Source organism: Scatophagus argus, chromosome 17, assembly GCF_020382885.2.
Source record: "Scatophagus argus isolate fScaArg1 chromosome 17, fScaArg1.pri, whole genome shotgun sequence".
Taxonomy (NCBI): Eukaryota; Metazoa; Chordata; class Actinopteri; family Scatophagidae; genus Scatophagus; species Scatophagus argus.
Genome location: NC_058509.1, coordinates 15,577,890 through 15,593,764, shown reverse-complemented (window position 1 = coordinate 15,593,764; position 15,875 = coordinate 15,577,890). Strand labels below are relative to the sequence as shown.

The 15,875-nt window shown below is 41.1% G+C and overlaps 1 protein-coding gene across 5 annotated transcripts in view; it reads right to left on the bottom strand.

Annotated features, from left to right (window-relative positions):
• Window positions 1–15,875, bottom strand: part of kiaa1522 (KIAA1522 ortholog) — a 35,186-nt gene that overhangs the window by 5,828 nt on the left and 13,483 nt on the right. For 2 of the 5 annotated variants that reach the window (XM_046418512.1, XM_046418517.1), the window contains 6 exons: window positions 1,940–2,119; window positions 1,560–1,603; window positions 1,287–1,419; window positions 609–716; window positions 350–516; window positions 53–247 (listed from right to left, as the gene is read on the bottom strand). In XM_046418512.1, the coding sequence (XP_046274468.1) occupies window positions 53–247; window positions 350–516; window positions 609–716; window positions 1,287–1,419; window positions 1,560–1,603; window positions 1,940–2,119 (827 nt within the window). The remainder of the gene's footprint in view (window positions 1–52; window positions 248–349; window positions 517–608; window positions 717–1,286; window positions 1,420–1,559; window positions 1,604–1,939; window positions 2,120–15,875) is intronic. The other 3 variants (XM_046418514.1, XM_046418513.1, XM_046418516.1) reach the window with 3 other exon arrangements.

Below are 15,875 nucleotides of genomic sequence, written 5' to 3'. Positions count from 1 at the left end.
TATCTAGAATTCCTGAACTTGCATAACTGATTGGAATTGATTTCATTCTTACTTGGGGTTCCTGGAGGAAGTTAAACAATGTTGAAGGAGAGAAGGAGGAGGAAGAGGTCATGCCAGGCACAGCAAGGGACTTGGGTCTCTGGGTTGAGGGGCAGAGACGGGAGCCAAAGTCTTGTTTATTGAAGGGCTCATTTTGGTACATTGTCTCAAGGTGCTTCTTCAGCAGCTGCTCATCTCTGGATGCCTGCTTAGGAATGGGGAGAGGACCATTCTTAGTGACAAAAAGACTCACAACTTGTAATGGACATTACAACTATTCTGGATGAAATATTGCTAGAGAAACCTTTACCTCCAGCTCTGAAAGGTGCACTCTTGCTCCTTCCTTGTTTGGTGCTGGAGTCCCTCCATCAACTGTTGGAATAATAACAACTCCTGGTTGGCTGTTTTTGAGCTGTCCATTGTGATTAGGGGTCTGGGTTGAATCAAGCTGCTGGAAGGTTGAGTTTCTGTGCAGTGCTGGGAAGGAGGCAGATCACTCTCAGTACCATGTTTACTGCCAAGCATACATGATGTCTACTGGTTTAGCAAGGATAATGATGTGGACATACCAAGCTCTTTATGGACCTGGTTGGGAATACCCATGATGGTGGTCCTCCTGCTCCTCTTCCTGCTCTTATCTAATCTTTTTACTGGATTTAGAGGCTTGAATGTAGAACCTGAAAGACAGAGGAAAAACTCCTGTCTCATTGCAGTGAGTGAATCTGAGGAGAGTTCAATAATGGGAGCAATGCAACATAATGCAGTGAAACCCAATAAAGTACATTGGGCTTTTCCAAAGACTTTAAAAATGCTAAAATATCAGAATACTAAGCACACTTTCTTTGCGCACACGCTCACACACATTTTGCCTTCCAGCTGTGATATGCAGAGGCAGCCGCAGTGCTGTCAGATGCTTAAAACTTTTGAGTATCCAAAAAAAGCTTCAGCTGTGTGTGTGTGTGTCTCTGTGTGTGTCAAGTTCCTTTTCCTTTGATTTCACACCACAACTGTAGAGGCACCGAGCAGCTGGGAATGAGATGTGCATGCTAAATAAGCAGAGGCCTATGACTTGCCATAAACCAGCACACTCAGGAACAAAGCTCAAGCTTTCACAGACACAAGGACTATGATTTGCTCCTATTTCCATAAGATGAACAAGATATGGATGCTTCTTTTCCAAGCATCTCTCCAAGCATATTCACACACAACCATGGACTCAAGCATACAGAAAGAGAGATGTTATTTACCTTGGCGGGTGAGCACAGGCCTGGTCAACACAGCAGAGATTACTGTAGTATCAGTATCACCGGTGGTGGATCTCGGCTCCGGAGAGGCACCGCTCTCCTTGGAACTGATGTCCTGCTCCGGAGTGTCCATGGACTGCAGGGGATACACACAATACACCCATATACACACAGAGCAGTGTTTAGTTAGGTGGTATTCTTCATGTATAGGAAGGGAATGAAGGAAGTGAATGAAAAATGATACGGTTTTATCCACAGAGCCTTTTGGACACTTACAGCAATGCTTTCATCATCAGGAAATTTCTCTCCATTCTTGCGTTCTGTGTGAAGCAGGTAGACAAGGACCAGATGAACTCAAACGCATTCATAATCATGTATATACAATATTTATCATCAGCAGTGTCATTAAAGAGAAAATATTCAATACTTTTGTATAGAAATTAGAGCATAATAAAATATAAAACCAAAACTCAATATGATAATTATCAAACTTAAAAAATGAAGAAATCTGAAATGCCTTTGATCATGGTGATAGTACTTACTATTATGTACCATGCCACAATGTTCAATTAAATATTGTGCTTAAGCTTTACTTGCATGGTTCTACATTTATTGTACATATTTAGTATAAACTGTTTGCAGTATGAACTAATAACCTTTCATTTGATGTGTCTGACCTTCCTGCTGTAGGATCTTGAGCCCCTCCTGGGCCTCAGTGTGCAGGTCCTTGAGGTACTGTGGCCTGCTGCCCTCAATGAAAACATTCTCCTGGTAGTGCTGAGAGGTTGTGTAGTGGACGGCCAAGCGCTTTTGGTCTTCAGTCCCCTTTGGCCCAACTGTTGGGGTGGTGGAAAAACAAAAGATAAGTGGAGACAGAGAAGACAAATGTAACTGGCCTATATGATAAGAAACTTTTTGCTACTGTGTGCACTTCACGGAATTATAGTAAATTCACTGGCAATAAGCTTTCAAAGGATACAAGGCTAACACTGACCATAAATATCATTCAGCTTATCACACTTCCCTCCTATTTGCTATGTTTCTACCACTTTGCTCATTTGTGCTCTCTGAAACGAAAACACCACACTTTATTCTGAAATACTTCGGCTTTCTATAGACCATTTAAACAGTACTTTCCCTTGTCCATGATACAAACATCAACACACAGACACAACAGGTGCCAAAACATTTATCAGCTTTACAGTGAATCCTCTGCACCTCCACCTGGCGTGTATGTGTGTTTATCTGTACACCTCTGACGCAGCACACTCTTCAAATCTCCTCAGCCAAGCAGTTTGGTGGACAGACGTCCCAGCTTGACCAGACTTTCAACAGTAAACTATTGCCTGGTTAATCTCCTGCAGTATCTCTCTTCTTCGCTAGTTCCTGGAGGATTAGATTATCTGGATTGTCCTCATGTAAAGATGCCACTGGACCCCCTGCTGAGGGGCTTCATGCGTGGGAACTGAACTTGGCTCTCCCTTCAAGGATAGCTACACTCAGTGACAACGGACAGCCAAAATCAGTAGACACTGAATAGAAAATTAAGATTTAAAAAATAAAAATCAAGCACTGGTCGGAGAGAGAAGTCAATCTACAGTAGGGTAAGTGGCCAAGCCAGCTTTAATTCCCCCCTTTGTCACTTTCCACACTGTGTTCTCAGTTTCACTTGGTTAGGTACCACTGTGCCGCTGTGGATGCACATACTGTTCATGTTTGTAAAGAAACAGACACCTCCTTCCACTATCCTCCCACATTCACACAGGTGAGGCAGCCCAATCACAATGGCTTCCCCTGTGTGTAGCTGTGGGAAATCTCAGGTCCCTGTGAACCTGGGACATTCAATACAAAGCAGCGACAGCACATTGTATATTACTACTACATTTAAGGTGTTGTGCTCTAACTACTAGTTGCAATTAATTGGAAAGGCAACCCTCCATGAGATTCCGACAGACCTCTGCAGGAGGTTCAGAGCTTTTGGTCCATCTAGACGACCACCAAAAAAAGTCAGTTAAGCCCTTTATCTCATTAGAGAGGACCCCCAACTTGTCTTGAACACTAATTCTTGCGTGTCAGCATGTCTGTGTTTGTGTGTTTGAGACAGAGGGACAGTGACTGGCACACAAAAAAAGCGTTCATCATCACATTTTCACACTAAAGCAAAAAAAATGAACTCATCCATCATCTCAACTGTGCAAAACAAATGTTTTAGGGTATATAAAACATTGGAAAAAGATCAGCTTAACTCCATAAACTTCAATCAAAGCACAGTTAAAGAGTATCTGTCATATAAACCAGCATTGTCTGTTAGCAGCCCAAAGTCAAAACTGCAGCGTGTCAAATTCCTCCATGTGAGTCAGCACTCACCCTTCTTCTTGAAGGCAGACAGCAGAGAGTGGATGCTCTTCTTTAAGTAGACCACCATGCCTACATCAGTGCCATGGCAAGTACAAAATGAAAATATTGTGGCAAAGCAAAGCAAGATTCCAACAAGTCCTCACTCTGTCAGTGATGAAGAAAATTCAGTTTACAGAACAACTCTGAGGATAGAAAAATGATAAAAAGTGTGACCCTAGTGTGTGAGTGAGTGAAGAAGCTCTCTAGTTATTCTGCAGAGAGTCTCAGTGACTTGGGAAGGACAAGTGCACAATAAGATCTGCTTGCAGCCAAGCAGCCTGTCCCAGCTGCCTTATCCCTCAGTCTGATACCCTGCTCCCTTCCCCCTCTGATCTCTCTCTCTTTCTCTCTCCCTCTCTCGCTCTCTATCTCTCTCCATTGCAATTCCCTCTCTATTGTCAGATGAAGACCTCCCCCCCCACAAGCAAAACGGCTGTCAAAGTTTGGCTTTCATGAGGCATCCACCCCCACTTCACTCAATATAGACAGACACGTGTGATTGTGTGCATGTGCGCACACCGTGCATGTGAATGCACAGTTAAAGCAGAGCAAATTTACCTCCTACATTTTAGAGCCTGCATAAAAAGTGACAGAGAAAAATCTGACAAAATAAATACAATTTTGTTTTCCTCCTGTCTCATCTCTTATAATTATCATGTGACGCTTTAAATTTATCCCGAGCCCTCTTAAGGAATTCCAATCTGCAGCCTGGAAAACAGCTTTTGTTACACTGAGTTTGTACTGTGTGTCTATAAAAATATTAACCATGATAACTGAATTACACAAATATCATGAAAATGAATGTATTTTAACAAAACCTAAATGAAATCATTGTTAAACTAAAATGTAACAGATGTAAGCTTTCTTCACAACTAGATTCTCAAGCAATAAATATGAAAATATTTTGCAGTAAAAGGAAACTGAACTGTAATGTTCATGTTAGACAAAAAGAAACAAAATTCTTACTTTAAATTAATTGCATTCTCCAGCTTTCCTGCACTGGAAGCATTCCTCTTTGTGTTTATTGTTATGCCAATTGTGGCTATAATAAAAGATAAAACAACACCATAATCACTGATATATTTTAGGGTTACATAGTTTCATTCATCGGTGTCCTTTCCCTAATGAAAGCCTTCAGCATCATGCATCTGTCTGACGCTCTGTCTCATTATCTCAGGGCTACAGGGGCTACATTTGACAGTAGAGGTTGTGTCCTCACAGTCAAAAGCTAAGCAACCACCACTTCAATGAACTGTAAAGTCTCTTCTGTATCACTACATCGCTCTCCCCGGTGCCTTCCCTCCCTCCTCTGTCTCTGCCAATCTCTCCTCCTTCACATCTTTCTTTTTCTCTGCCGTTCTCCTCCTGTCTGTCCCTTCGCCTTACAGCCACAGAGGTCTAGTTTGAGTTATAAATAGCTGACACATCCTCCGTTCATCATCACAGTTCCAGTGGTGCTGTGTGTGTGTGCCTACTAATGTTTCCTGACAAACTGCAGAGGGTATGAAATACAACACGACTATGGAAAAAAAAACAAAAAAACAAAAAACTAAACTAAAAAGGCTGATTCTGTGCCAAAAAAAGCAACCGATGCCATGTTACAAGACTGTTTCCCCACTAGAGAAGCAGCACTCTTGGTCCACTTGTCCTCTGAATAGATGTTTACTCCCAATAAAGTGGCACAGCAGGGAGACTACAGCTGGGTCATACACCAGGACCAGCTGGAGTGCAGTAACACAATTACCTTCATCCATATACACACCATCCCTCCGTAAACTGCACCAATGCTAAACAGAACTCCAGGCACTGGAGGACAGGTGGGGATACTAAGCTTCTTCACTGAAGAACTCTCCACCCCAGTGTCCAGGGTCAGACTGCCTGCGGGGGCTGGCAGTGGTTCAGCCTCAGGGTGAGTGGCGGCTGGAATAAGATGCGGTCTTCAGGAGAGCAGCTTTAGACATGGGACTCATGCCAGAGGATTAACTCTGCCAGTGGCTTAACCTGTCCAACTCATCACCTTACTCACATCTGACATTTGTTTTCCCTTTCTCACCACTTCTCATCTCGGTCTTCTGCTTCTCATTCTGACTCCCGTTTTTATTATTATTTTCTTTCCACCAATTTTGGACATATCCTCTGGATGATATCACTGAGGCAACTAATTTGGACTCTAACTCCTAATCCATATTAATTTGTGCAAGGCAGTTTACCGATATGGGACATGTGGGAGCTTATGTGCATATGAAAACCACATTGCTTTGCATTGATGTGGCTCTTTAAGTTCTAAATGCTCCCTTTCCTCAAAAATAAATCCCTTCCACACCCAGACCCCTCATTGCAGACCACTACCAAGTGCCAATTTTGCGGGTTTCTGGCCCAGCCTGCATACTCCCCTGTTGTTATCCAAGACCCCTCATATCAATATTCATCAGAGGGCCTAAAGAGACACCATCTGGTCTTGGGGGAGAGGCCAGAGGGGAGAGCAGGGCTTCAGATGCCTTTGATTCAGTGCACACACCACACTATTCCACTGCATAAGCAAAATAACACAGTGCATTACAATGGAGGAAAGGGCCATATGCTAACTTCATGCTAATGTGGATTTCCCAAACACTCAAATTTTGACTATAAAAAGAGAGAAACTCTAAACTGCTAAATACTACTCTTAGTTTCAGATACTGCACCTCTCAAGTTGTTTTATAGCATTTAACGTGTAGCACTAAAGATAACAACATAAATCAACTGAGGCAGGACCAGCCGTCTGTTGGAGGACTATCACAGTTCAAGCAGCCAACAAAGCAAGCCTGTTAAAATGTCAAAGGCCAAACAACACACGCCTCATTAGTAAGAGCCACATTCAGAATAACCATAATCATCTGAAACGCCATTCCCTTTCTGCTGATTTACATCTCAAGCTGTGGATTCCGGCCTGGCACTCTTCGACAGAAAACAACTGATAAGAGAGAATTTTAAAAGATGAAACTATTAAATAAATGATGTAATTAAATAAACAATGGCCATAAAACATTCTAATAAAAAGCCAGGCTAAGTTTAAATCACAATTGTATAATTAATTTATTTATATATTATTTTATCAGTGGTAACTGATTTGTAACTTTTATGGGGTGGACCAGATATCAGAGCACTACAATAGTCTCACCTGCTGGATTTAAAAGCCTTCATTAGTCTCTCTGTTACAAGACAATGTGAGCCGCCACTCCTATTCAACAGCAGAACAACATGCAAGATGCAATACTGCTAGAAAATGAAAAACATGAACTAAGCCAAATCATTTACAAAATGAGCAGACACTGACTGATACGTTTAACAAAAGGCAAATCAGTTTTACTGCAGCAGACACAGACCTCGTCTCTCCGAGGTGAGATCACACAGATAAGTTGCTCTACATCAGCACTGCCGCTGCTTGTACACACTCAGGTACCACCTTTCTCCACTAGAGAGCGCTGTACCAACTCTAACTCTGACTGGACGACAAGCGTAACGCTGCAAAAACAGCAGATCATCTGATGAGGTTTACAGTAAATAACACAGGGCCTGCTGAGTATGGACATTGTGACAATGTCCATACTCAACAGCTAAATGTAAAATAAGACTCCCGTTGGAGTGACCAAGCCCAAGCTCATACATGTACACACTTGCTGTAAAATGTAATCCAGAGACCACATGGTGAGTATTAGCTCATCTCATGTTCTCAGCTCACCTGCTCAGTTGCTGCATGGAGGAGAAAGGATGTAAACAGAGAAGCAGAGTGAGAGGGAATAAAAAGTGAGAGCTGCTCTGCCTTTGTCATAACCTCAGTATCAGTATCAGGTGAGCATGTAAGCCACTGGGCCACAGCCACTGCGTGTGCGTATTAATGTGTGTGGGGTTCAGTGTGTGCGTGCTGGGTTCATTAGAAAAACATCAAGGGGATATGAGGACGCCGGGACAGAGCTGAAAGTTTTCCATCAGGTCTCAGGCACATCTGGACAGCTTCACACAGCGTGGGGTACACAAGCACAAAAAAGGTTTGTTCACGACAGAGGCTTGGTACCGCATCTTCTTTATTTTTTGTGTTGTTTTTGATGTTTCTGGGAGATTTCCTTTAATAATTCTGAAAATAATCTGCTGAAAACGAGAACAGTGTCTTCAATAAAATCCAAATCTAACTGCAAGTCTGTGGGGCTGGCCTTGATCTTTATTTTTCTTCTTGCTACAATAAGGCAACATGTCAACTTCATGGCACAGATCTCACCTGCACAGGTGACTCCAGTTAATGGGATCAATCTGTTACTAGTTTTGGTCTTTTCATAGGATTTATTTAGTAAATTTAATTAGTAAAATATAGAATCCCACCTCTTGCCTGTAGTCAGCTGGCATATGCTAACCCCCTCTGCAACCCTGATGGATAAGCAGTATAGAAAATGGATGGATGGATAGAATTGCCATCCTTATACTTTAAATGTGCCTACACTGCATCTTTAGATATACTGTTTGAAACACAGGGGTGTGTCTGTTCACTGACCTCTGTGATTTGACCCCAAGTCTTTCTCTCCCAGTTGCTCTTTCCATCCCTACAGACAGAGCTAATGAAACTGCCAGGGTACGGGAAGTGAGGGTTAAAATGTTACCAGAAATAAACCTCCAATCTCCCCAGCAAACATGTGCACGTACATGCACACAAACACACACACATCCGGGTGTCATTATTCAGCTTGCTGCTGCTCCCCTGATTTGTATTCTATGGCTGCTGTGTTGGACCTGAGCTATGAGCTCCTCAACATTGAGTGGTGTTGTATTAACCAGGGTGAGAGCGAGTCAAACTAGCCTACATCCTCCACACATACATGTAGTGGAATCATTCTTGAATATTTTTATGATAATATCTGGCACCGCATCGTCTGCTCACATGGCCGGCACAGAATGAAATATGAGCTGTGAGATTAGACTCAATTGTTATTGGTATCTATCTGATGTGAGCTAATAGTGGCAGAGGGTGGATAAAAAAACTTACAAAATGTAAGACTTGTTCTACAGGACCCTGGAGATGATGGGAAAGTGACAACAGGAGTGATGGAAACAGAGAGGTAAGGATGGAGACAGAGGGGGGGCAAGGAAAGGTAAAGAGGAGGAGAGAAGGGTGCAGGGCAGGAGGAAGGACATAAATCACTGAGTACAGTAACTGTCACTACCCATGAATCATCTGTATTTCTGATTTCCTTTGGGTGGCTCACAAAGCCAGTGAAATAGAGAGGGAACGAGAAATGAGAAAAATGTTTTGAACAGAAATACGAGAGGGATAAAGAAGGCAAAGGACTCACATGTCTATCACATCAATATGACAGCAGTTATAAAGCAAAGAGCTGTGATGAAGTTTAGGTTTTACTGTGGGCAACAACAAGTACAACCAGGGCACCGCCCGATTTTAGTTATGGTAAATGAACGGTCGCTAAAACTAATCAACAGGCATGGTTCCTTGATGTTCATATTATACTGTGTGCCTTCCTAGACTACTCCTGGTGTCTCACTTCCTCAGCAGAGATCAACTCTGAATTTGCTCCACTTCTTAATCCTGACCTGAAGCTGGTTGTGCACCTCAGCCGAAGTGACTGATTGCACTTCAGGGCACAAACACGGAGCAGTGAGTAAGTAAGCTGCTGTGGCACCCACCTTGCTTAAAAATAGTAACCATCATTCTTTTTCTAATTACCTCTCTCTCTCTCTCTTCCTCTCTCTCCCTGATAAAGGGATTGTGTGTGTTTTTCCCCTCAGGAAGGATGAGCTGTTTTTTTTGTCCCTTGTCATTCCAATTTAAAAGCTTTTTGTGAGCCAAACTGAAAGCTCTGTAAACACAGACACAGATATGGATGCCTGACCCACTGCTCACCTCATTCATCTACAGTTTTAAAACAAGATAATAAATCTATTTGTTGCCAGTTGGTGTGGGAGTGAGAACAGGAATCCTCTAGGCAACCCTGGAAAATTAGAGGGTATTAAGAGACACAGAGGTCTTCTAACAAAACTGCTCTGAGTTCAAGTATAGGGAATACTGCAAAAAAAAGTCTGCTTTAACTCATTTTGTATGTGTTTCTGAGAGCCTCAGAAACAGATGCCAATAACTTGACAAAAACTCTGTAAAACTCCACCTCAAACTTAATGTCGATACTAGTCAGTAAAGTAACATCACCCATTTGTAGGTAGATGTACTTACTTGAGAAAAAATGTGCTGTGATGGTAGACTTTGTCAAGAATAGTAAAAAAGAGACACAAAACCCATAAATGGCTCTGGTGCTGCAGGTTATTTGAGGACACGTCTCCTGAATGGTGAATGGACTCATTTAGTTTGACTGATGAGTTAATGAGAGACCTACAGACACATCTCGCAGCAGCACAGGACAGGACAAGCCCAACGCCCTCAAGTCTGATTCCTTTTCGGACCTAAAACGTGTTGTCTTTACCCTCATATTTATGGACGTGGAGCCAGCAGCTAAACTAGTGTTTTTATAAAGATTGTTAACAGCGAGCAACAGCTGGCCTGACTCTGTTCGAAAGGAGCAAAATCCACCTACCAGCAAATCTGAAACTCAGTGATCAACACCTGACATCTTGCCAGCCTTGTTGTGAAGACTGTCAAGTATTTAGGCTGAGATGAACTTATTGCTCCTGGCTGGTGTAGGGACATGTGAGTGGTATCAGTCTTCTGATCTAACTCTCAGAAAGGGGGAAAAAATAAACAAAAAATGGCAAACTACACCTTTAAAGCAGTGTCACTTAAGTCAGGATTTATACTTTAACACTTTAATATGATTTGGTTAATTGAATTAACTCACTTCATGGGCAAGTCTTTGATTTAAATCAAGCAGAACAAAGATTTTAAGGCACAACTGCTGCTAATCCCTGTTATATTTTTTAAGCTAAATATCACTACAATTTTTACATATGAGTAACACATTCATCCGTGTTACTGTTGCCCATCATCACAAGCACTAACTCATACTTACTGTACTAGTTCGTGGTTTCATGGGTTTACTTATCTATTCCATTATCAAAAAGTCTCTTTTTGAGAATCACACTGAAGGCTGCCAAACCAAAATGTAGTATTTCTCTCCACTGCCACAGACTGAGGCAAACTTCCACTGAGATAAAGACGTCTCTTTCACAGAAAAAATTTGCTTCACATTTAGCGTCTGTTCGAACTCCCAACCTCTCCGACCTTTTCTGAACGCTAGAAAATCCAAATGTCACAGTTTGGTTCGTTTCATTAGCGAGCCAGAATGTATATCTGCATTGGACTTCCCTTTTAACCAAAATGTCATTTCCATCATTTCCTGTTCCCATACTCCACTGGAAATTATAGAGGTTGCAAAGACTTCCAGACATGCACTTCTTGGGACAATCATCCCCTTGTTCTTTTCTGTACATAGACTCTCTGTGCATTGTAACGGATTAAACTCGTGATATAGCCTCAAATTGCTGATACACAGTCGAGTTATATAGAAGCTGTTAAACGATAGAAAATATAAAAAGATGTCTTCAGGATGAAGTGCTCCTTCCGTCATCAATGATGCTTTTCAACAATATCAAGTGTGCTGATGAGAAGTGAGGAACAGATTTTACATAACTAAAACATCTGCTGAAGTACTAAACTGTGAGGTACAAGTGACAGCTTTAAGTCCATTTAACTGAGAATCACCTGAATCATACTGAACGCATTAGGCTTGAACAGATGCATCCTGTTTTCAAAACATCACATATGCACACACATAAATGCCCACAACAGTGAAAGTACTAGTTTGTTCATCAGCAGTGTAAGTGCTACAACATGTGTATGTGAGTGAGAGATATGCACAGAATGAGGATTGTGTGTGTGTGTGTTAAATTGTGCCTGCAGCTCACAGAAAACAACACCTCATTCTGCCAATTGTGAGCCCAGAAACACACTCCTCCTCGTCACTCTTCCTCAGCGAAATCCAATTATGCACGGCCGGTGAACTAAGCTTCCCTTTCGTAAACAAGTCGAAACCATTTTGACTGAATCTTTTGAAAACGCTTGTAAATCCGCTTGAAATGACGACAGCGCGTTTCAGGAAACCTGCTGCCAAATGTTGGGGTACAATGAGGCTAAGGCTGGCGCTGGCTCGACACCATCTACCAGGCACAGATACTCGAGTCCCCAGTGTAACCTCTTCACCGAAATGAGCCCAAGGTGCTGTCATTTAAGTATTACACTGATTGACATGTATGTATATATTTACTTTAGTATATTTATTGTAAAAAAAGCCTCTTTGGACCAGATTTAGACAATATAAGCTTTCAAATCAGTGTTATCTCTCATATAAAGAAGATTCTGCATGAGCTAAAATAAGATTATAAGTTTGTGAAATAATGTTCAAGTATGTGGTTGTATATCATGCATTTAAATCCTATAAGATTAAGGGAAAATTCAAGTTTGTGAATATATACATAATCTATTAAAAATAAGACGGTAACTCAATTAAATTGGAGCACAAATTACATCAACAGTGAGGCTGCACAAAGACTGAGCAAAGAGTAAAGTTTCTTGTGAACATCTGACACATCATGACACTGATGTTACACACATTTAAAAGTACACCGCAGAGGTTTTCTGTATACAAACAAAATTTGCATTCACTGCTTCTCACCTAATATAGTAATTCTTTCTACATAGTTCACAGGATCCAAATCTTATTGACCTTTATTTGAGCCCATAACTCTGAAAACAGCTAATGCATATTCAAATGCCTGATGGGAATTTTAATGAAATTCATCAGTATCAGCCTGCTGTGAACCATGTCTCACTTTGCCTGGAGGAGCTTCTAATGAACTTAAGATTTCACTGCTGTAATATGGGATTTAGGGAAGGTCTTAGAACCCTATAATGATGTAAAATGCTGATTCTGAAGCTTTTTTGTGTTGAGAAAAGCAGCATTTTTTGTGGAATAGCTGAACAGCTACTAATGGTCAAAGCTTCCTGATTTTTGGTCAAATCAATCTAAAAATATTGTCCTCAATTTTGGTTTTCTAACCCAAGATGGAACACACACAATTACTGCAGTATAGCAAACTCCATTTATTTTCATCAGTGTCAGAAGAAAATGCTAAATGAGCACTTTGGGGTTTTATTTGATGTATAACTTAATTTCCGTGAAGTTAAATCTCGGGTTTGATATTGCTTTCTTCTCCATTAGCAGAGTAGGACCCACTTGACTAAGGCTGTCACAAGTTTCAAATTACAGATTGGACACAGTGACGTTGGAAGATGCAATAAAAGATGATTTTGTTTCTGTCTCAGAATGACAAACATCAAATCTAAACCATAGCAGAAATAACGACCTTTGAGAGACAAGGTCACAAACAGGTCTGTGTGTTTGTGTGTATGTGTGCAGTTTAATGTCATGGTCTGAAGCTTTTAATTCTGTTTAGGTTGTGATGCAGGAAGCCTCTGGACTTAGCGCCATAAGAGGGCAATCCAAACACTGAGTCCCTTGATACTGGAGACTGAGATCTGATACACTGAAGTGTTCACATTTTAAGCAGCCTAAACACAAAGTCCAGTGACACAACTTGACACAAAGGAATGGTTACCTTTTCCTGTCACCTCATTTGCGTATAATATTGAAACTTTTGTAAACTTTAGGCAAGTCATTTGATCCATTGCTTATATAAAATTGTTGACTAGTGGTATGTTTTCTTTGATTAGTAAGAGTCCAAAACTGCTAAAACCACAGCTAAAATAACAGGATTTTTTTCCCCATTAGCAGCAAAATTTAAATCAGTCACGTCATCACATAGCAAAACTAACAAATATATACAATCCTTACACACTTTCTTTTTACATACATACATACAAGACCCTTAGTAATGGGTTTTGGATGATTTAGAAAGAATTGTCTTTATATTAGAGTGTCCCGGAGATTTCATCCAATGAAAAAAATAAAAAATTTCCCATGCTACATTTAAGGACCAGAGCATGCACACTAACCACAACTGTATGCTGCCAAAAAGCTCTATTCATTTTAAGTGAGAGGAAAGAAGTTCTTACTGCTAAAGTGCATGTGATCACAGGTTTAAAGGACGAAAGTAACTCCCTTCCCCTCCACAGAACACCAGCGACACTTTGGAGGCCAGAACATGATTTTACAAGTGAAAAATTGACAACGACAATCGAAATAGGAAGCGCCAAGTCAGGCAGTACTGTCATTAAGATCTTGAGAGTCTAATGTCACAGGAAGGAGCAGAGGAGTGATGAATGACAGTGCTTTTCACTGACTTTAAACAGGCTGAGGGCTTTTTACTTAAAGCACAGACAAATTAGAAAGCTGTAGATTGAGAAGAAAGGGAAAGAGAAGAGAGAAAGAAGACAGAGGTTGGTTAAAGAATAACTTCTTCATTCTTCCTATTGCTTTGTCACTTGTCCCTAAAACTAAAAAGGAAGGGGCATTGAGGTTATGTATATATGCTGTTGAAATGTACCTGTGTGTGTAGATATAGCTTGTTTGTGCAAAAAGCAGAGGTGAGCAGCGAGATGCACAAAAAGAAACAGCAACAGAACATCAAAGATCAAGGCTGGAAGACAAGATGGGGCGAGGCGTAGGAGGAGAAGACAGCAGAGACGAAAAGTCATCGTCTCTTTATCCAACTGTGTGTTGCCTAAGCTCTCTGTGGGGAGTCAGTGGCACACAGTAAATGGGATCTTCAAAGGAGGACCAAGAAGAGAGCGTCTTAGCCCCGCTTACAGAAATCAAAAGGCTTAGGCGAGCCTTACCCAGAAGGATAATGGAATATGGAATATCACACCCTGCACAAGACAGTCGTAATGAAAACAGCAGAGCAATCTGTGGGCAGCCTTGTTCTTGCCCTACAGAACGTGTTCCTCACTTCTCCTCTATCCATTATATTCTCCAGACTAAAGTCACCTTCTTTTGGTTCAGCCTTCCTAATCCTGTAATCAGTTTTCCCTTTACCTCACCTTTCAATCCTTCATTGTCTCTAAAGTCACATTTTTTGATTTTTTTTTACAGTCAAATGTGAGCAGTCAGAGTAGATCTCTGAGGAATGCTGGAAGATAAATAAGCAGCCGACAAGCCAAGGTCAACAAGATAACAGCACAAAGGAGATGAAGCAGAGAGGAGTATGAAGGGATAAGATGAAGGTCAAAAGGCAGATAAGATTTGGACAGTATGCACTAATATTTCAGTTTTAATTTTACAGTGATTCAAGATTCAAGATTATATGCATCATTCAGACATCTCTTCTTAATGCAGGGAGACACTGAGTCAGTCTATTTTGTGATGAAAGACAGCTGCAGAGCGTACAGTTATGAGAAGGTAATATAAAACATCTGGAGACCCACCAGCTGCATTGCATGAGTTCATGAAACCTCAAAAGAATGAAAGGATGACAGTGCAAAGAGAGTCTGTGACTATGAATGTTTGTGTGTGTGTGTATCTGTTTGCCTGTGTGGCTCCCTCTGCATCACTGACCACCTGTGGCTGCAGTGAGCTAAACTTATCCACCGTAGCCACCGTTCTGGCGCTCACATCACCAGATGAATAAGCATCTTGGTGACTTTGGAGCTCAGCGGGCATCATCTCAGGTCTGTACACCACATTGTTGTCTTTTAACAGTTTGCATGCAGGGAAACACATGCAGTCACTGATAACTAATATTTGACCTGATGAGCTGACAGTGTGACGTGCAAGAAAATTCAAATTGTTTTATATTTTATCTTTTATCACCAGTAAAGAAAAAATTCCCAGTTTCTATTTTCTATTTTATGTGACATCATGGTTTGGGACTGTTGGTAGGACAAAATGAACAATCTGAAGACATCACCTTGGACAGTTGAAGATTTTTCTGAGATTTTATAGTCCACACAATTAAGTGAGAAAAAAAAATCAGCAGACAATGACAATAATCGTTGCAACCCTCATAGTGACTCTTCTTCAGCACTTCATGATGGAGACAAATTGCTTCACTATTGATTGTGGCAATTATGAGTAGTTTTCAGACTCGCACCAGAGGCAGCCTCTATAGACGCCAAGCTTACACACCGTCTGTGTGATTCAGAATATTCCGAACATGATATAACATTACAGTTATTTCAGCTTTCTTTTTTTTCTAAATCCTCCTGTAAAACAAGCTTGTCAATGACTAAGCAAAATCAGTGGGAAA